Below are 20615 nucleotides of genomic sequence, written 5' to 3' on the forward strand. Positions count from 1 at the left end.
AGAAAGTGAATAAGGAAAAGTTATTTACTTGTTCCCATAATATAAGAACTAGGGGCCACCAAATGAAACTAATAGGCAGCAGGTTTAAAACAAATAGAAGGAAGTTCTTCTTCACACAGCGCATAGTCAATCTGTGGAACTCCTTGCCTGAGGTGGCTGTGAAGGCTAGGACTATAACAGGATTTAAAAGAGAACTAGATAAATTCATGGAGGGTAAGTCCATAAATGGCGGTTAGCCAGTATGGGTAAGGAATGGTGTCCCTAGCCTCTGTTTGTCAGAGGGTGGATATGGATGGCAGGAGAGAGATCACTTGATCATTACCTGTTCGATTTACTCCTTCTGGGATACCTGGCAGTCGCCACTGTCGGCAGGCAGGGTACTGGGCTGGATGGATGTTTGGTCTGACCCAGTATGGCCATTCTTATGTTCTTATGAAAATAGCTGTTGTGTGTCAACTCTGAGCTCCTTGTGATAGTGGGGCAACTATTGCAATGCCACAGAAAGCAGTGCATTGTGGCATTGTTCAAGTAGCTGCAGGGTGCTTTGGAAGGGTTTGCAGTGCTGCATGGGGCATGCAGTGTCATCTGTTGCTAGTTTCCCAATCCCATTGTTCCATGGTCATCCTACTACACTGACAGCTGCTTTTCAACAGAGGGTGGGGGAGAGTGTGTGACATGGACTGCGTGTATGTCTTGGGGGGAAGAGACACTGTGTGTATGTCTTGGGGGATGTCAGCGTGCTGCTGTCTTGTAAGTTCAGGCAGCAATAGGAAACAACTCATCCTGCAGTAGGGACAGAGAGAACCCCAACATTAATGCCTGTGCCTCCCTCCCCAACTCTTTGCACAGCAGTCTCACACACACACCACCACCACCACCACCCTCTCTACCCTCCCCCCCCCCACACACACCCTCTTCCTCTCTCCCTCTGCCTCACACACACCCCCCTCTTCCTCTCTCCCTCTGCCTCTGTGTTCAACAGAGCAGGCATTCAGCCTGAACTGTTTGCTCTGTGTCCCAGAGCAGATCACCTCAGCATGGGGACTGTCAGAAAGGGAGCTTTGAAAGAGGATATGTGCATGCCTGCGGGGCAGCCAGCTGAGTTCAAAACAATGAACAGAGTGGCCATTGGAGGGATTATGGGACATTTCCAGACCAGTTACTATGTAGAAGATAATGAAGTGCTCACCCTTGCACCCTAGCTCTGGAGCCACTGTGCATGAAGTTCTGTGCCTCTCGTTGAGTTGGTTTCCTGTATCCAGTCTACACTAGCAGGTTACAGCACAGTAAATCAGCTCACAGTGCTGTAGTTCCTGAGGTGTCCATACTTGCAAGGCACTTAGGCTATGTCTAAACTACACCCCTCTGTCAGCAGAGGGATGTAAATGAAGCACTTCGAAAGTGCAAATGAAGCAGGGATTTAAATATCCCATGCTTCATTTGCATAATTGTGTCATGATGCTGTTTCGAACAAGCGCCATTTTGAAACTAAAACCGCGGTTTAGACGCGGTTTTTTTCGACAACGGGGGGCATTTTTGAAAGATCGTGGCATGACAAGTGTGGTAACTGCTGTTTATAATACTAGGACAAGAAGAACCTCACATTCTTTGGTGTACAGTATTTTCAGCTTCTAGCAATGAAAAATTGGAAATTGGGCCTCCTCAATCATGAGATTTCCAAAAGACAGAACAAACCCCCACATTATAATCCTTTAATTTTTTACTTCCCTGCCCAACCCCACTGTGTGATGGTGTTGCCCGCTCTCCCAAATGTCTTGGGTAAAATATTAGCCCCTGCTGCAGGAGCTCTGACCCCCCCCCCCATCTGCTTTTTTCCCTCTCCCATCCAGCAATTAATCCTCATCCCAGCCACTACCATCAGTTCAGCCGTCCCAGCCTTCTCTCTGCTCCTCCTTTTGAGGACAGAGAAGAGACTCTCTGCTTCTGGCAAGACTGAACTTCTTAATAGGGTTGGAGCTTCTCACTTCATTGCAAGATGAGCTCCAAAATTCTCTAAAATCCTGTCCCTCACCAAAAAAAGAAAAGAAAAAAAAAGAAAATTGGTGATACTGAGTGTTCAGGGCTGAAAGAAAACTGTTATGCTTGTTCTATAAATCTGCATTATTGATGGATTCTTCTTAGTATTTTGCATTGCCACAGAATTTTTTTTTTATTATTATTTGAGGGCTGTCTGAGGCAGTCTCTTTTTATAAGTGCCATTAGTGAGTGCTAATTTTGTGCTTTCTGTTGTTTCATGCAGGTTGGCACCAATGCGATTGTATACGCTGTCCAAACGGCACTTTGTCCTGGTCTTTGTTGTATTCTTCATTTGTTTTGGTTTGACGGTCTTCATAGGAATTGCAGGTAAGATTCTCGTTTTTACAAGCTTTGCTTGTTTCCATATGTTAACTTGTGTAAATAATTTACTCTCCACAGATTTGAGCCTAGTGTCTTGAGATCTCTGGATATAGACATAAGTGCAAGTTTGCATTTAGAGTTTACAGGTTTATTTTTACATATGTATTAAATAGATTTCCTTGCTCAGTAGCACAGTTTCTGTACTGAGATTAGGGGTATAATAGTGTGGACAATTAAATGATTAACCAATAACATTTTGCTTATCTATTATTGCTATCAACTACATGCATTTTTCCCCCCTGTCCTCCTGCCAGTAAATTTTTTAAGAACTGGTCAGCAGGCAGCCCATCTCAGTCCCGGCTCACGCTGGATCCTGGAAGCTACCCTCGCTGCAGCCCTGCAATTAAAATGTTATAGGAGCTGCCTAAAATTTTTAGCTGCCTGCCCACCCAGCTCCTAGAATACTTTGATTGCAATCCGGTTCTGCAGGCAGGCACGCAGCCCGGCCCAGTTCGGGCTCACGTCGGATCCTAGAAGCTACCTCCACTCCTAGGACCCGACGTGAGCTCGGACTGGGCCGGGCTGCGTGCCTACCTGCAGAACCGTATTGGGAATCTATCTTCGGACAGGCGCAAGCTGGGACTGAATGCTTGCAGTGCTAACCCATTATTGATTAATTGTGTAGTTGACAACATTTTTATTGACTACATAATTAATGAATTAAGCACTTCTTAACATCCCTAACTGAGGTAGATGTTAATTAGAGTATTGTACATTTAAGATTAGCTAAAAGAAGATTGATATGTCTAAGAAGTCTTGGTCTGCTGATTACAGGTGTCTAATAAAATACCAGCATACATTTGAGATATAAAAGCAACTCATTAAGAGAAAGTATGGTTTGGCGATTAAAGCACAGGAGTGGGTATTGGAAAGCTGAATACCCAGGTATTCTATTACACAAAAGGGCACTGTTGGAAAATAGTATTGTGTAGTGTTCTACCTCCTGTCTCAATGACTTCATCTCAAATGTGCTCAGTTTACAAATAAAAGGCGAAGCTTACGATTGTGTATGTGTGGGCAAATATAATTAAAGAATTCATTGCAAATATCTGGAAGATAAGGTGATAGGTAATAGCCAGCATGGATTTGTAAAGAACAAATCATGTCAAACCAATCTGATAGCTTTCTTTGTTAGGATAACAAGCCTTGTGGATAAGAGGAAGTGGCAGATGTGGTGTACCTACACTTCAGTAAAGCTTTTGATATGATCTCGCATGACCTTCTAATTAATAAACTAGGGAAATACAACCTAGATGGGGCTACTATAAGGTTGGGTGCATAACTGGTTGGATAGCCATTTTCAGAGAGTAGTTATTAATGGTTCACAGTCATGCTAGAAGGGCATAACAAGTGGGGCTCCACGGGTCAGTTTTGGGGCTGGTTCTGTTCAATAACTTCATCAACAATTTATATATTGGCATAGAGAGTATGCTTATTAAGTTTGCAGATGATACCAAGCTGGGAGGGGATGCAAGTGCTTTGGAGGATAGGGCCATAATTCAAAATGATCTGGACAGACTGGAGAAATGGTCTGAAGTAAATAGGATGGAGTTTAACAAGGACAAGTGCAAAGTACTTCACTTAGGAAGGAACAATCAGTTTCACACATACAGAATGGGAAATGATGGTCTTGGAAGGAATACTATTAGAAGCATATTATGAGCTGGGCAGGTAGCCCAGCTCAGTTTTGGCAGCAGCACAGGGCGACAGGCAGCTGGTCCACAAGGGGAGCTGGTTTTTAAATTGGCTCCCCTCACCAGCTCCCACCTGGCATCCCACACTGCTGTCTCTGATACAGTGGCAGCAGCGCGGAGTGGCAGGGGTCTTCTTGGGAGTGCACTGACTGCCGGCCCCGCCCCCAGGGACTATAAAATAGTCAACAAACTGATAAGAATTCATGAGGTTACTCGACTGTTCAATTAACCAATATTTAACATCTTTAGTTACAGCTGTACAACCTTATTACCTACAGTGAGGATTGCACAGGTATAACTGAGGGAAGTGACTGACCCTGCAATTAGGGCTAGGAATACTGTTAAATGTTCTGATGCATAAGCCAGAAAAGAATCCAGTTTATTTTTCCAGTGGTGTGTGGCTTCTGCAGAGCTGGCAGTAGTGATACCTTGCAGTAGTGTGTGAATATACATGAGTCTCTTGAATAAGAGTGCTGTGTATACTGAGAGCTAAACTTTATCCTTTCTCTGCCTCAGTCTTTCCATCTCAAAACTGATGGGGTTACTACTTTGCTTCCCCGTGAAGGTGTTGTGGATTAATTGTTTGTAATGCATTGGATGAACAGTACCATAGAAACACTGAATATTTTAGATAATACTGTAAAGTGGACAAACAACTTTTCATTAATAGTGATTGAGTCTACAGTTTAAAATGTGGCTGGATTCCTGTGTTACTCTGTATGGGCCATATTATGTTCCAGGATCTCAGAAGCCAAGGGAGTGATGGTGTTGGTCTTGAGAGTAGAGTTTGGTATATCTGTCATATTTTAGTATGTTATTTTGATAATATACCAGATAGAAATTTTTTTCCATGCTCTTCAGTTGCAGGATGGTCAGAATGAACTTAGAATTCTTGTTTGGTGCTGCTGAACTTTGCCATGCTGAAAAGTTGCTTAAAAATTATAAAAAATAATGGTGTAAAATAGCAAAAACCAGCCATAAAATAGAACTATGTTGGATGTGTTAGTTTGGTCCTGACATTTTAAGATAAAAAACTAACTGCCATCCTTGTCATATGTAAGAGAGTGACACTGCTGGGAAGTGCCTGGGGCATCCAAGGGCAATATGTGGCCCTTAATATGATTTTATGTAAATACAGTTTTCAGATTACATCTCTGAACTATTAAGATGGGAATGGCTTCATTAGAGCTGTTTCTGACTCAGCTAAATAATTGGGCCATTTATTCTGTTATACACATTACATTCATCTCCAATTACTTGATTGGAACTTGCAAGCATGCAACAGAGGGCTTTAATTCCTGAAAGTAAAAAATTGACCTGTTCAGTCTAGTGACTGGCCATTCTCAGTATTGAATCTTGTTCAGTGGTGTGTTGCATTGCATCTACCTATACTTGCATGTTGTTCTAATGATGTGGATGACCCTGTCCTGTGCAACTCTGTTGTAAGGAATTCATGGCTCTTTGTACTCTGTTGAAAGTGTGGTATGACCTTTGATTTCCTTCATGAATTGGCGATGCTGTGCAATTCTTATCTTCATGAGATAGGGCATGGACCAAATTCATTATTATAGTGATTGATTTTTGCTTTTAAAAAATCTTTCTTGACCTCGTGATTAAAAAACATTTGATCTACACCTTTTTATTATGCTCTTTTGCAGAATTGATGTCATTCTTTTAAAAATTACTTTGTGTATTTTGATTTAAAAAACAAAACACTTATATGCACATTCCTGAATAACCCTATAGAAAAAACAGATCTAAAAGAGGTTTTTTTTTCTTTTTAAGCACGGAAACATTTTCATTTGTCACTTAAGGGAAACATAGATGAAATACTTGGAAAAAATGTAAATTCTTTATAAGCTGCCTACCATTTTTCAAAGTGCACCAAAAAAATACTCCTTGATAAAGCCCATACTTCACATGCTAGTCATAACAAACACTGAGGCTTTGTCTGTGCTTGCAGGGTGCTTTAACACCCTCCTCATGGGACGTAGCACCCAGTGCTGGGAGCCTGTCTGGACTGGCAAGTTACTGCACTAAAACCTGCTATACTCAGGGTGGTGATTTTTTTACACTCCTGAAGGAGAAAGTTTCAGCACAGTAACTTGCTAGTGTAGGCAAGCCCTTAGATCTTGTTTATACTACAAAGGTAGGTTTGTCAGAAAAGTTATGTCACTTTAATTAAAATCATTCTTGCATGTTTACACTATGCTCCTTGTGACCGCAGACTACATCCACACTAGCAGCTCTTTTATTGATAGAGCAGTGCACTGTGATAACTATCTTATTGTGCAATTGGGTACTTTGGGAAGACTTTCAATATTTCATGGGTCAGCAACAGTGTCACATGATGCAGGTTTCTCAATCTCATCCTGCACCCTACCTCCTGGCCAGACCCCGCATCCCACCCCTTGCTGCCACTGGTGGTTGGCTGGTGGTTCACAGAAAAGTCTGTGTTGAGCTGGGTGGGCCTTGGGCCAAAAAGTTTGCATTAGTGAATATCACAGAAACAAAAGAAGCAAGAAGGGGTGTGGTGGGAAGAACATGAGGGTATGTCTCTCACTTGTAATTCCATTCCACACAATCCAGTGTGTTTACCTTCAGTACTGGGAGCTTAGCAGGAGCCTTATTCCTATGGAAGAAACAGGTGTTGTTTTGATTACAAATGTTTGTTGCTCTCAGATTTTTGTAACCTGGGACGTGGTTCGGATCTGTGAAGCATCCATTCACCTCATCTTTTCGTGTCTCTTTCATGCCAATTCTGGGGAGTGAAGAATGCAAGGGAGATGAAAGTTGGTTTATGAGAGAGCTGAGATTATTTTTTGGTTTCCCCATCTGTGCTAGTACAGTTTTTCTGCTCACCTAAGTACTCAAGTCTGCTTTAGCACATCAATTTGTGTCACTTGTTGAAACAACATCATATCTACAGTAGACCCCAAGGAAACAAATTGTATTTTGTGTGTTCATAAGGATAAATGTAACCTAGACACACAAACATAGGTAACTTCCTTGAACAAACAAAGATGATCAAAATCCAGCACTCATCCCCCAGAATATCATTACTGTGACCACTGGGCATGTAAATGGTACACTGGCATTGGGTACTCATATGCTCTATGAGCAACTTAAATAGATATCTCTTCCCTAGTAATGCCTTCTCACTTCTACATTTAGACAATAGTCTTAAGCACAGTACCAGTCTTTATTGGACAGATTCAAATTATATATAAATTACAAACACCTAGGTCAATTTATTAGTTGGGATGGGCTATGATTTTTGAAGAGGATTCTGTAAAAAATGTAGTGTTAGTTTGAAGAAAATATTCAGCATCTTATCTGAGTGCATTTGTAGTACAGGCAGTCCCCGGGTTACGCGGATCCGACTTATGTCGGATCCGTACTTACGAACGGGGCTTTTCTCGCCCCGGACGACGCAGGCGGCAGGACTGCCCAGACGTGCCGTGGTCCGGCGCCCGCGTCCTCCGGGGCGAGAAAAGCTGCTCCACGTGTCCGAGGTCTGCTGGGGGCCGCCTCCCAGCAGACAAGGGAGACGCAGAGCAAAGCCGCGGAGGACCCGGGCGGGGGGACCACGGCGCGTCTGGGCGGTCCCCCCACCCGGGTCCTATGCGGCTTTGCACCGCATCTCCCTGATCTGCTGGGGGCCCCCCCAGCAGACCAAGGAGATGCGGAGCAAAGCCGCATAGGACCCCACGGGACCGCGGCGCGTCTGGGCGGTCCCCCCACCCGGGTCCTCCGCGGCTTTGCACCGCGTCTCCCTGGTCTGCTGAGACGCGGAGCAAAGCCGCGGAGGACCCGGGCGGCGGGACCGTGGCGCGTCTAGGTGGTCCCCCCGCCCATGTCCTCCGAGGCTTTGCTCCGCGTCTCCCTGGTCTGCTGAGGGGGGGGGGGGTCCAGCAGACCAGGGAGATGCGGAGGACCCGGGCGGCGGGATCGTGGCGCGTCTCGGTCCTGCCGCCCGCGTCTCCCTGATCTGCTGGGGGGGGGGGGGGGCGCAGCTAGTGCGTGTCCCCCCCCCCCCCCCCCCCCCCCCCCCCAGCAGACCAGGCTTTTCTCGGGACGCCTGTGGTAGAGCAGCGGCTGAATCAGGACGCCTGGGGCAGAGCAGCTTGGGTGCTGCTGGGTTGGTCCAGTAGCGCGGAGGAGCGGCGCTACTGGAGCAACCCAGCAGCACCCCAGCTGCTCTGCCCCAGGCGTCCCCAAGTCAGCCGCTGCTGAAACTGACCAGCAGCTGACTACAGGAAGCCCGAGGCAGAGTTGCTCTGCCCCGGGCTTCCTGGAGTCAGCTGCTGATCGGTTTCAGCAGCAGCTGACTTGGGGACGCCTGGGGTAGAGTAGCTGGGGTGCTACTGGTTGGTCCCCGCAGCGCCAAGGTGTGGCGCTGCGGGGACCTACCCGGCAGCGCCCCAGCTGCTGTGACCCAGGCATCCAGATTCAGCCACTGTTGAAACTGATCAGCGGCTGATTCCAGGAAGCCCGGGGCAGAGCAACTCTGCCTCGGGCTTCCTGTAGTCAGCCGCTGGTCAGTTTCAGCAGCGGCTGAATCTGGACGCCAGTTCCGACTTACATACAGATTCAACTTAAGAACAAACCTACAGTCCCTATCTTGTACGTAACCCCGGGGACTGCCTGTAAGTGGTCTTGGACTTGGAACTTGTGACTTCTCATCCCTGTTCCGCTACTTAATTGTTGAGCGGCTTTGCATGGCTAACCAGGGTCTTGACGCTCATAAATGGTGGTTCTGTTCCTGGAAACCCATTTCATACCCAAAAAAATCAAAATTGGCTATGGAAATGAAGGAAAATTAAACTAAATAGTTAAAATAATGCACAAAAATAACTAAAAAGTGAAGACCGATGTGGCGGAGATACGCACAATTCAAGCAGCAGCTGCAGACTGGGGAGTCTGATTGACCTTGTGCGTTTCCTGTTTTGGGATGATGTGTGGAGTCTGCGTTGTATGCCATTGTAAATGCGAGCTACGGACGTAAGTTGGGGGTTTTAAGAGCTATCTTGCATGAAAAAAATGGTAGTAAATGCGGAGAATTGTAAGTTGGGCAGTCATAAGTCGGGGGTTGCCTGTATGCAAGTCTGAAGTATCATATTCTGATGGATTTACTTCTTATCTTCTTTTGATTATCATATAGGTCCTAATGTAATTGAGTCCAGTGCAGTAATAGCTAAAGTGAATAACAATTTAAAGGTAAGAGTTATGTTATATTGTTATTACATGGCAGGCACTGATTATATCATTTGTTAAAGTATTTTATTAATTTACACACAAGCTTAGGAAGTCATGTTTTAAATATAATTTTCTATTTTGGTATATCTATGTGGCATTGTGCTTTCCATCTCATCAGAATTTTCCTTTGATTAGTGCTTTATGCTGCCTCTGTGTGGCAGTGGAACTTGGGGTCAGATGGGGAAATGCTGCGTGGAGCCCAGGATCAGCTGGGGAGTCCCCAGCTGCCCCGGGGCTGCCCCCTTTGAAACGGCACGAAGGCGGCATTTTAAAGGGGCGGTGGCAGCACAGCTGCCCCTTTAAAACGCCGCTTCCACACACATTTCAAAGGGGGCAGCCCTGGAGCCCAGGGTCAGCTGGGGACTCCCCAGCTGATCCCAGGCTCCCTGTGGCATTTCCTCCGCACGGGTGGGTAGTTCCCGGCTGACCCCAGGTTCCACGTGGCACTTCCCCGGCTCTGCTGTGAGGTGGGTGCCTCTGCACATTTCAAAGGGACAGTGGAGCCTGGGGTCAGCTGGGGAGTCCCCAGCTGATCCCGGGCTCCAGGTTGTGTTGTCCCTTTGAAGCGCTGTAACGTCACTTCAAAGGGGCAGCGCAGCATTAATGCCTGTGATTAACGCATTAAGAAATTCAACATGTTAATCCTGGACTGCGTTAATCGCAGGCATTACCGCATGTCAATTGACAGCCCTAGAAAAAAACCAACAATGTAGACATAGCCTGACTCAGGAAGTGTAGAGCAAAATATAAAGTTCTGTTGGCTCTTGATTTAAAAATAGAAAACCGTGTTTCCTTTCTGTACTTGCATTCTCTTTAACTGTTTGCTGGTGCTTTTATTTTCTTTAAATTCTTCTCTTTCCTTAATACAAAGTTACACAGACTTATTCAAGAGTGGTGTTCACATCAGAAGAACACTACCAAAATCTTCCCCTTCCTTTTCTGTCAGAAGTGTAGAACAATAACACAAGTCTTGATTTGTTTCTTATCCAAATGAAAAGTGCAGTAGGACAAATGTGAATTACCTCAAATGCTTTTTGTTTTCTCCCAGATGAGGCCATTTAAATTAAAGTCAAACCCGTTGTCTACTTATAATCAGCAGCTGTGGCTAACATGTATGGTTCAGCTGGATCAGCCTGATGGTAAGCACCTTGTCCAGTTTTTATTTCAGAAAACTGTCCTTATCCTGGAACTTAATTGCAGTAGGTATAACAAGTTAATTATGGTTACAGTAGTTGGCCTGTATTTCACTTAGCTACCATGCCATGTTGTTATGTAGTTTTATCTGAATCCAAATGCATGGGGGAAAAATCTATGCATCATGATAAATATGAATATGCAGATCTTGACTTGTGTTAGTTAAGAAACTAAGAGAGTGGCTGCAGGGAAATTCCAAAGTTGTTTATTTTTTATACTTTTTGCTAAATTAGTAATGTATGTGGCTGCAAGTTTGCTCTTGTTTGGATTAGACTAATCAATGTTATATGATATCGATTATGGAGTAACACTTAGATTCTCAAATCCTACTGTTGGGTATTTCTAGTTGTTCTGAATAGAGCACTGATTTCAATGAGAGGTCTTGACCAAGTCAGGAATGCAGGGGTTTTCTTCTTTAATATAACAAAACGTACCTAAGTTGACTCCAATAAGCTGGGAGCATTGCTGCACCTAGTAGCTAATTGAGACTTCATTTCTGCATTTGTTTTGGACAACAGCCTAAGATCTTCCTCTTTAGTTACAGAATCCAGCTTCAAACTAAATGTTACTATGACTGTGAAATTACGTGGTGTAGAAGAAAATGGAAGCTCATCATTCATTAATAATCAAGTTCACAATCGGATGAGAACACTAAGCTGTGCACAAGTAAGTATTTTTTTGGAAACCACGCTGATTGTAAAGCTTATTCTTTTAAAAATACTTGTGCATTGTAGATGTGGGGAGAATGTTTGATGAGGAAGCCATGAGGAAAACGTTCAGTAAGAGTTTGTCTACATTATGGTTGCAGTTGTGCTAGTAATGATGTGTTTGAATGTGGATTTTGCTAGCAAGGTTGTTACATGGCATCCTACAACAGTGTGTGGCATGACTTCTTTTGAGATGCACAGCAACAAAATTATAATATAGAATGCTTTTCAGATTTTCAATAGGAAGAATGGAACTGAGTTACAAAATTAAAATAAAATAAAATATCTCATCCATACTGAGTAAATGATAAAACTGAGATAGTCGTAAGTGCACTTAAATGCAGTTGCTGCAGGCAGTGTTTTAGTTATTAATGGGGACAGATCCTAAATGGAAGAATCAGAATGCAGTAGTATAGTCACTGTTTTGAGTCTCTGGCAAAACGTTATTTGTGTGTTCCTTTAAGATTTTTAAGTTGTAGCATACCTTATGTTCAGCATCTAAGAGTTGAGTTAGTTTAACTGAAAAACCATTAAACAGCTGCTCATGAGTGAGACTTCCTTTAGAAGAAAACCTGGGGCCCATCTATCATAAGTCAAATATTCTGGACTTGACATATTTTATTGTCTCTAATGGATTTGTATATTTTTAAGGTCCCCAAGCATTGGTTAGCCTTTAGGCTGACTCAGGATAGTTGAATCTTATGCACTCCATTTCCCTCTTCTTGTACTCCTTCATGACTGATGGTGTTTCTTTGGAGGAGTGTGAGACCCACCCTGTCCTGCCACGCTGTGACATACATAAACACCCCCAAATCCTCTTCAGTGCCATCAAGTTGTTTCTTTGAAAGGCCTTACTTAAATGTCAGCTGCTGGAGTTTGAACCTGAGCAGGGTACAAAAGTGTATTTGTACTGCCATCTTGTTGGTTGAAATGGAAACAGCTTACACAGATGGGCAGACTTAAGAACATAAGCAATGTTCCTTTCTTAGTAGGTGTAGATAGGACCCTACCAAATTCATGGCTATGGAAAATCACATAGATCATGAAATCTGGCCACCCCCTATGAAATCTAATTGTCTGTGTGCTTTAACCCAGTACTATACAGATTTCACAGAGGAAACCAGTATTTCTCAAATTAGGAGTCCTGAACCAAAAGGGAGTTACAGGGGGATTGCAAGGTTACTTTAGAGGGATTGTGCTATTGCCATCCTTACTTCTACACTACCTTCAGAGCTGGGCAGCAGGAGGAGGACAGCTGTTGGCCACATGCCCAGCTCTGAAGGCAGCATGCCACCAGCAGCAGTGCACAAATAAAAATGGCAATACTATACCATAGCATCTGTGCTGCTACTGGTGACGGCTCTGCCTCCAGAGTTGTGCTTCTGGCCAGTAGCAGTTGGTCTCCAGGTATCCAGCTTTGAAGAGAATACCAGTAGCAGAGCAGAAGTAAACACAACTCTTTTTTGGGTCAGAACCCCTATGTTACAACACTTTGATATTTCAGATGTAAATAGCTAAAATCATGACTTTTTTTATTCATAAATTTCAATGGCCAAGAAATCGACCGAATGGACTGTGCATTTGGTAGGGCCCTAGGTATAGATTAAAAAATCGGGCAGTTATTTGAAAATTACCATAGGTTGGAGAATGAATATTCTAGATAATCAGGGGAAATAGTGGGTTGAGCAAAGAAAGCCTAGGGTGCTGGTGCTGCTGTTGAGTTGTTCGAGCTGAGTTGTTGCTCGTGTGTTCACAATTTTTGGTTTTATGGGTACAAGGGCATATAAATATCCTTCAGTGGGTGCTAATCTGCTTTGGAAACATTAGAATTGTCTTGATCTCCTTAGCTCTCTGACACTTCAAGAAAGAACAGCACACAAACATCTAAAAATAAGGTCACTTGTCTTTTTCAGGTCATCTTTTAAAAAAATTACTAATATCTGGAGATCTTAAACTTAAGTACTTTTTTACTGAGAAATATAGTGTGGTATTTTGACTGGTGGACAGTTTACACCTATTGGCTACGTCAAAAGTTTTGCGCAAAAGTTTTGCGCAAAAGGACTTTTGCCAAACGGGAGCAGCATAGTATTTCCGCAAGAACACCGACAATCTTACATGAGATCGTCAGTGCTTTTGCGGAAATTCAAGCGGCCAGTGTAGACAGCTGGCAAGTTTTTTCCGGAAAAGCAGCTGATTTTCCGGAAAAACTGGACAGTCTAGACACAGCCAAATTGAGTTTTTACTTTGAGTGCCTTAAATATGTTCGTGTGGAATCTCACTCCAATGTCCCTATTTGTTTTTTCATTATAACTTTGTTAGTCATTTTGTTTGTAATTGAATCGCACTGAAGTGTAAGCCCTTAATTATGAATTACAGTATAAAGCTATTTAGAGGTTTTCTGACTTTACTGTATGTTTTCATAGAAATGTGCTGAAATCATTGTAGTTCACCTTGGCTACCTGAACTACACTCAGTATGAAGTCATTGTTGATTTTGAGGGTCTGAATAAGCTGCCGTTCCCCATCAAGAATGTGAATTTCACAGTAAGTCAACAGTATCACATTAGCAAAAAAAATCTTCTGTTTTAATTATTGTTGCAGAAGGCTACTTTAATCACAGTAAAAAGTACAACATTTTCCTTTTGAAGGTGAAACAATTGCACAGAAAAAGTGTGGAGGCTCAGGCCCTACCCCCACTGAGATCATCAACGTGCTTTATTTGATGTTGAGATTCTAGTAAAAAATTGGAGAAAGGTTCTTCTGCCGCAACTGTTATAAAATTGTTCCTACCGAGGGGAGTATTCTGTAGTATTATTCTCAAGGAAAAAAAATATCTTTGTCAGCCCTGGGAAAGCCATAGCTGTTCAAAAGAGATTATAACTAGTATAGTTCTGATTAGTATGGATAAGGAAAGCCTTTTCAGAAAGCCATTCTATATTTTTTTACAACACACCATTGAAAAGAACTTGATTGCACATGGAAAATTCTTGACTTATTCTGATAGTTCTGAACTCAGGCATTGCTGAGAAGTAACTGTAAAATGGATACACTTGCTGGTTATTATCATACAAATAGACAATCAAAAAATTGCATTTCTATCATTCTCATGTTCAGGGGGGCCAACAAAATTGTCAGGCCCCTGGGCAAGGTAAGGGAGGGCAGCTCTGTGCTCCCAGAAGGGGCAGAGCCTTGGCTGGAAGTGCAAGACTGGGGCAGCCAGCCCACAGCATGCTGCACCCCCTCCCTTCATGCAGCCCTCAAAGCCACCTGTAGCGTGCTGTGCAACACTGTCGGGAATTTAAAGGGCCTAGGGCTCTAGCCACCATCGCTGCTGTAGTAGAGGCAGCTGGGAGCCCTGGTCACTTTTGAATCACCAGGCCTTTGGGCGACTCTCCCCTCCCCTCTCACCCCCAATTGCATTGTTGGGATCTGAGCCGAGAAGAAATGGCTTGTTTAGACAGGTTAATATGTGCAATCAAATCTTACCTCAACCAATCATGTATACCGGCCTTTCACAATTGTTACGGTAGGTGTATTGGGATTAGCAGGATTTCTCCAAACTTTCCAAAAGAGTATGGGGTTAGAAACATTAACAGAGCACTACATTCTTGGTTGGATTTTTGTTAGTGCCCGTCTCTCTCCCCCTCCCCCCTCCCCCCCCCCCCCCAGCCGCCATCCACCCCATACACAGTGTTGGGAGGAAAAGGAAAAATGTATTCAAGACAAGAAGGGCAATTCTCTTCCCTGGGGAAATGTGCTGAGTGTAAATGATAGTGTATAAAGGTCACTTGCAAAACAAAATGTATACCGTAGGGATGTCAATGTGTAGTCAATTGTACGATTAACTGATAAGCTCAGGCTTATTGGTTAACCTTGTCGACTACACGCATCTTCCCTCCTGCCCACCTGTATCAGCAGGAGTCGGTGCTTAAAAGCCGGTTCCCCCCCAGCACTGGCTCCGCAATGCCGGCTTCCCCCCCCCCCCCCCCACGTGTAGGGGGGCAGGAGAGGCTACCACAAAGCAGCTTCTGTGTGTGGTGGACCTGAACTCCCCGCGGACAGATGCTGCTCCGTCTCGCATAGAGCAGCCTCTCTCCTTGATGAGCCTGGGCTCACCACAGACAGAAGTGGGTCGCAGGAGACAGAGGCTGCTCCTTGGGAGGTGGAACAGCTTCTGTCGGCGGGAAACTCGGACCCCTGCAGACAGGGGCTACTTGTCGGACAAGTCTCTGTCCGTGGCCAGCCCAGGCTGTTGCAGATAGAGGCTGCTTTGCAGCAGCCTCCCCTGGCTCCCACAGCAGCTGCTATCCACGGCGAGCTTGGACCCCTGCAGACAGGGGTTGCTGCCACCCTGCGCTGCTGTCTCTGTATCACAGGGAGCAGTGTGGGGTGGCAGGCAGCCAGTCTGCACAGAGAGTTTGTTTTTAAACTGGCTCTCCTCACAGACTGGCTCCCGCCTGGCACCGTGAGCAGCTGCCTCTGATATAGAGGCAGCAACGCGGAGTGGCAGGGGGCTCCCTGGAAGTGGGACGCACTGGCTGCCGGCCCTGTCCCCTGGGTACTATCAAATAGTCATGTAACTGATAAGAATTCTTGTGGTTACACTGTTGTTCAGTTATCTGGTATCTGACATCCTTAATTTACAATACTTGACTAATTTGTGCTGAGTGCCTCCAAATACAGTATATGAAAGAAATCTCTGGCAGGTCTTGTCTGTGCTGCTGTGGGCTGGGTGTATGTTCCAGCAGTGGCTGCTGTGGTGTGGTATTCCAACATGTAGCATTGTGTGTGTCATAGCTGCTAGCATGCAGGGACTTAAAATGAAAAGGCAAAATGTTGGTTTTTAGTTCTTTACATACTGAATGCACCACTTGGCTGGGTAAGTGGAGCATGTTCAACACATTAGCGAAGTGATATAGTTTATCAAGTTTTGCACATCACCTTTAAGAAAGCCTAGCAAAACTTCATTTGCTCAGGGCAAATAAAATCACATTTTATTATTTGTCTTCCTTGTGCTATTTTATTGTTTATATTACATTTAGTGCCTAGTATTCCCTGCTGAAATTGCACTATATATATAGAGCCCCACTATGCTACCCAGTGTGTAAAGTACAGGTTGCACCTCTAAATCCGGGATTCTCTGGTCCGGCAACATCCATGGTCAGGCATGACCACAGATGTTCCAGGTGCACTGCAGGGGAGTGGGGTCCAGGAGCCGATGTGCTGCTCAGTTGGGCTGTGGGGGAAGAGCCAGGAGCTGGCGCATGGCTTAGTTGGGCTGCAGGGGGAGGGGGGAGAGGGAGCCGGTGCATGGCTCAGTTGGGCTGTAAGAGGGAGCCGGTGCACTTGTCTCAGTTGGGCTGCAGGGTGGGGAGGTGGGGCGGGAGCCAGTGCGCAGCTCTTCTGGTCTATGGATGGGGACCAGTGAGCTGGCGTGTGGCAAATCTGGGCTGCAATGGGGGCAAGGAGCCAGCGCGTGACTCAGCTGAGCTGTGGGGCGCAGGGGGGCAGAAAGCCCGGTGTGTGTGTGTGGGGGAGGGTCTAGTGGGACTGAGGCAGGCAGCAGGGGGCCTGAAATGACTTCCCCGGTCTGGAAGAATCCTTCATCTGGGACCTTTCAGGTTCCTAGGGTGTTGGACCAGGGAGATCCAACCTGTACGTGGTGCCTGATCTAAAGGGCTTACAGTCTAAATAGACAGCATAAACCAGTGGTTCCCAAACTTTTTGGCATCACACCCCCTTTTTGATTTGAGAAATCCTCTCCTCCCCCCCCCCCCCCCCCCCAAAATAGCAGCAAAACTTGTTTAGTTTAGAAAAGAGAAGACTGAGAGGGGACGTGATAGCAGTTTTCAATTACCTAAAAGGGTGTAAGGAGGTGGGAGGAAAAATTGTTCTCCTTGATCTCTGAGGATAGGACAAAAAGCAATGGGCTTAAATTGCAGGAAGGGAGTTTTAGGTTGGACATTAGGAAAACCTTCCTAACTGTTGGGTGGTTAAACATTGGAATAAATTGCCTAGGGAGGTTGTGGAATTTCCATCTCTAAAGATATTTGAGAGTAGGTTAGATAGACAGCTATCAGGGATGATTTATAGAGAAATAAAGAAACCAGTGTCACAGGGAGGTGAAGAGAGTTGCCTAAAGTCACATAAGGGGCCAGAGAACGTTGGCGAGTAGATTTTGTGCAAATTTACTCAGCTACAGATATGCATGGTCTTCATGATAAAGAAACTTGCAGTGGATTGCGTCAATTGATGAACTGAATGTAAAGTCTTAAAGGGAAGTTAACTTGTGTTTGTTTCATCTCTTTTTTGCCTTAGTGTATGGCTTGGCATGTATGATGGCACTTTGAGAATGTAACATGCTGCTGCTTTTTCCTGTAACTAGGCTGCTTTAACTGTTTTTGTTTATTGAAATTGTCATAATTATATCTAGGTTGGAGGAGGTGAGGCATGAATTACCCTCTATCTTTCTAAGATGGTGCAGTGGAATTTGCAATAGCTTGGCCATTAAACTTGGGAAAGCTAGTGGATTCATCTGTAGATACTCTTAAGCAATATTGTGTCTGCAAGTACTAGTAATTTTTCATGTCATGCAAATTCTATCAGTTTCCTTTTAACATGCTAACTTATCCCTTTTTTTTTTTTTTTTAATCTTGTAGTGGAAAACCTACAATCCATCTTTCTCTCAAGTGGAAATCTGGTTCCGGTTTGTCTTTGTAGTTCTTACTTTCCTGGTCACTGTGAGTACAATCTCTTCTTTAACTTTTTTGGAGGGCTTGGGATATGTGTGCAGGTGGCTAATTCAACTGCAGGTTGGATCTCCCTGGCCTGGCACCCTTGGGACCTGACTGGTCCTGAATGAGGGATTTTGCTGGACCAGGGGAGGTTATATTTGGTTCCCCTGCTACTGGCCCCCCAGCCCTGGACTGGTCACCAGCCAGTTGCCCATACCCCCCTCCCCTCCCACCGCCTGCTGCCTGCTCCACTGCCCTGCTGGTTTCCCCCTTCCCTGCTAACATGGGCAGCCCAGCTCTAGTCCCGCTTCCAGTGTGCTAGGCTCCTGGTCCCACTGGTAGCCTCGCTGCAGGGAGCCCAGTCGGCAGCCCTTCACCCAGACGCTCTGGTCCTGGAACATCCATGGTCCTTCTGGACCACAAATGTTGCTGGGCCAGAGTGTACCAATTTACAGAGGTTCAACCTGTACTACATGCTCTTGTGTTTGGTATTGTAACTGTCAACAACAGCAAAGTCTCATACTGTGTGTATGTGCAAAACCATTTTTACTTTCAAATCCATTTGTGCTTTAAAATTTTTGCAAACGATGGAAGAATTTAGTTCAGTCTGAATTATAAGTTCAGCAATGTTTGGGGTTTTTTATTGGTGGGAGAAGCTTTGTAAATAAGAAAAATGATGTACTCTGTATAACTCAAAATGGCTGAGATAATTTTGCTTAGACTTTCAAGAAAAAATTCACTTTGGAGCTGAGATCAAGATTAAGTATGTCTTAAAATCTGGAGTGGAAAATTTCTGATTCGGTGAATGAAAACACTGGGTTAGAGTGCAAGTCCCAATTTTTAAATTGGGTACTACTACACATTTCTTCCAGAATAATGTATACACATACACACCCCACATTTTTCAAGTAACAATGAATGTGGTATGTGACCTGGCCTGTCAATGATGTTTGTTGGCTTGCTTACACAGATATGTATGTTGTTATAGTATAGTATATACAGAATACCAACAGTAGATTGACAATAGTACACAAATGATGCTGATTTGTGCAGTAGAAACTACAGGTTGGAACTCCCTGGTCTGGCACTTTTGGGACCTGACTGGTCCCGAACTAGGGGATTTGCTGGACGGGGATGTCTCTCCCGTCCTGGTCCATGCTAAACCGCTGCCCTCACCCTGTTGCTGCCTGATCGCTCCCTGGGCCTGAGGCCTCTAGGTCCCACTAGGGCCACATGGCCGCAGCTGGAGCTGCGTGGCTACTGCCAGCCCCCTGCTACTGTCCAGCTGTTGGGGCCAGATTTCCCTGCTGTGCCGCCTGTTCCTGCCTCCCACCTTTGGATCTCCTGGCTGAGTTGCCGGCCCCCTGCTGCACTCCTGCCCAGCAGCCAGATCTCCTTATACCTGGACTCTGTGGTCCAGGAACATCTGTGATCCTGCCAGACCATGGATGTTGCCGGACAAGAGAGTCCCAGTTAATGGAGGTACAACTTGTAGTTTCAATTTCAGGCTGTCCCAGAGATTAAGTGAATTGCTCAAGGTGTCACAACATATCAGAACCAGAAGTATACCCTTGGAGACCTGACTCCCAGTAATAGAATCTACTCAACAAAGCATGCTTCCTTTCAGAAAAATTATGAGTGCGTTCCAGTCTCTTGTTAGCTCTGCTAAAGCTAAAAAGGCAAGATTGATGAAGGCTCATATATGTAATATAGTAATTGGCAGCTGCCAATATTTTCTTTTTTGCAGTGTCTGTTTGCACATTCCCTTCGAAAATTCTCCATGAGGGACTGGGGAATTGAACAGAAATGGATGTCCATCCTCCTTCCTCTGTTGCTGCTTTACAATGGTATTTGTGTGTGTATATATAAAGCCATTTTTTTAGGGTTCTCTTATTCAGCTTGGTCCCTTTAAAATATATAGCTGTTTGTAAGAATTCGGTCACATTATCATTGGATTTCTTTTAAAATATACAAATAAATCCCTTCTTTTCTATAGGTCACATCTTTTCAGTCCTTCAAATAAATGTCATTCCAGTTTAAAATTCTGAATTGGATAAATGTTGTCTTACCTGTTTTAAAGATGGTAGTATTATCCAACCAGTGCATTTATCTGAGCATCTTTTTGGAAGCACTGAGATACCAGTGATTGCCAATAAAGCATGGATGCTGTTTTTAGTCTTTAGCTTGTAAACCAAGCCAAATTGCTAGAGAGATCAAGTAGATATCAAAATATCATTTTACCCCATAATGACATGTCCTCACCTTTCAAAAAGGGGCAAAAGGACCCCATTCTAAGGAATTTGAATGAACCAAGGCCCAGAAAGAGGCCTTGTGGCAGAAGAAAAGAAGCAGTCATAGGAAATGTGGAGTTGGGTGTGAGGAAAATATTAGGATATTGTTCCTTTAAGTGCCCATGATCAGGAGCCTTTTGGGTGGGGTGCAGGGCTCCTCTCACTTCCAGGCAATCAGGAGGAGCTCTTCCTGCAGAAGGCCAGTATATAGACTGCCTTCTCCATTAAAAAAAGGGAGACATTGACAGGTTGTCAAGAGCTGAAAAGCTAAAATCTAGGGAGAGGCAGCTATGAGAAGCAACCTTGTGAAGAGCAGGCT

General features: G+C 44.6%; 1 protein-coding gene across 3 annotated transcripts in view; it reads left to right on the top strand.

Moving 5' to 3' along the window:
- Positions 1-20615, top strand: part of TMEM181 (transmembrane protein 181) — a 67908-nt gene that overhangs the window by 27665 nt on the left and 19628 nt on the right. For all 3 annotated transcript variants that reach the window (XM_025180656.3, XM_075924548.2, XM_075924549.2), the window contains exons 2-8: positions 2261-2364; positions 9277-9332; positions 10420-10510; positions 11104-11231; positions 13696-13815; positions 17931-18011; positions 19753-19852. In XM_025180656.3, coding sequence (XP_025036441.1) covers positions 2261-2364; positions 9277-9332; positions 10420-10510; positions 11104-11231; positions 13696-13815; positions 17931-18011; positions 19753-19852 — 680 coding nt within the window. The remainder of the gene's footprint in view (positions 1-2260; positions 2365-9276; positions 9333-10419; positions 10511-11103; positions 11232-13695; positions 13816-17930; positions 18012-19752; positions 19853-20615) is intronic.

This window comes from Pelodiscus sinensis, chromosome 3, assembly GCF_052426305.1.
Source record: "Pelodiscus sinensis isolate ZL-2025 chromosome 3, ASM5242630v1, whole genome shotgun sequence".
Lineage (NCBI taxonomy): Eukaryota > Metazoa > Chordata > Testudines > Trionychidae > Pelodiscus > Pelodiscus sinensis.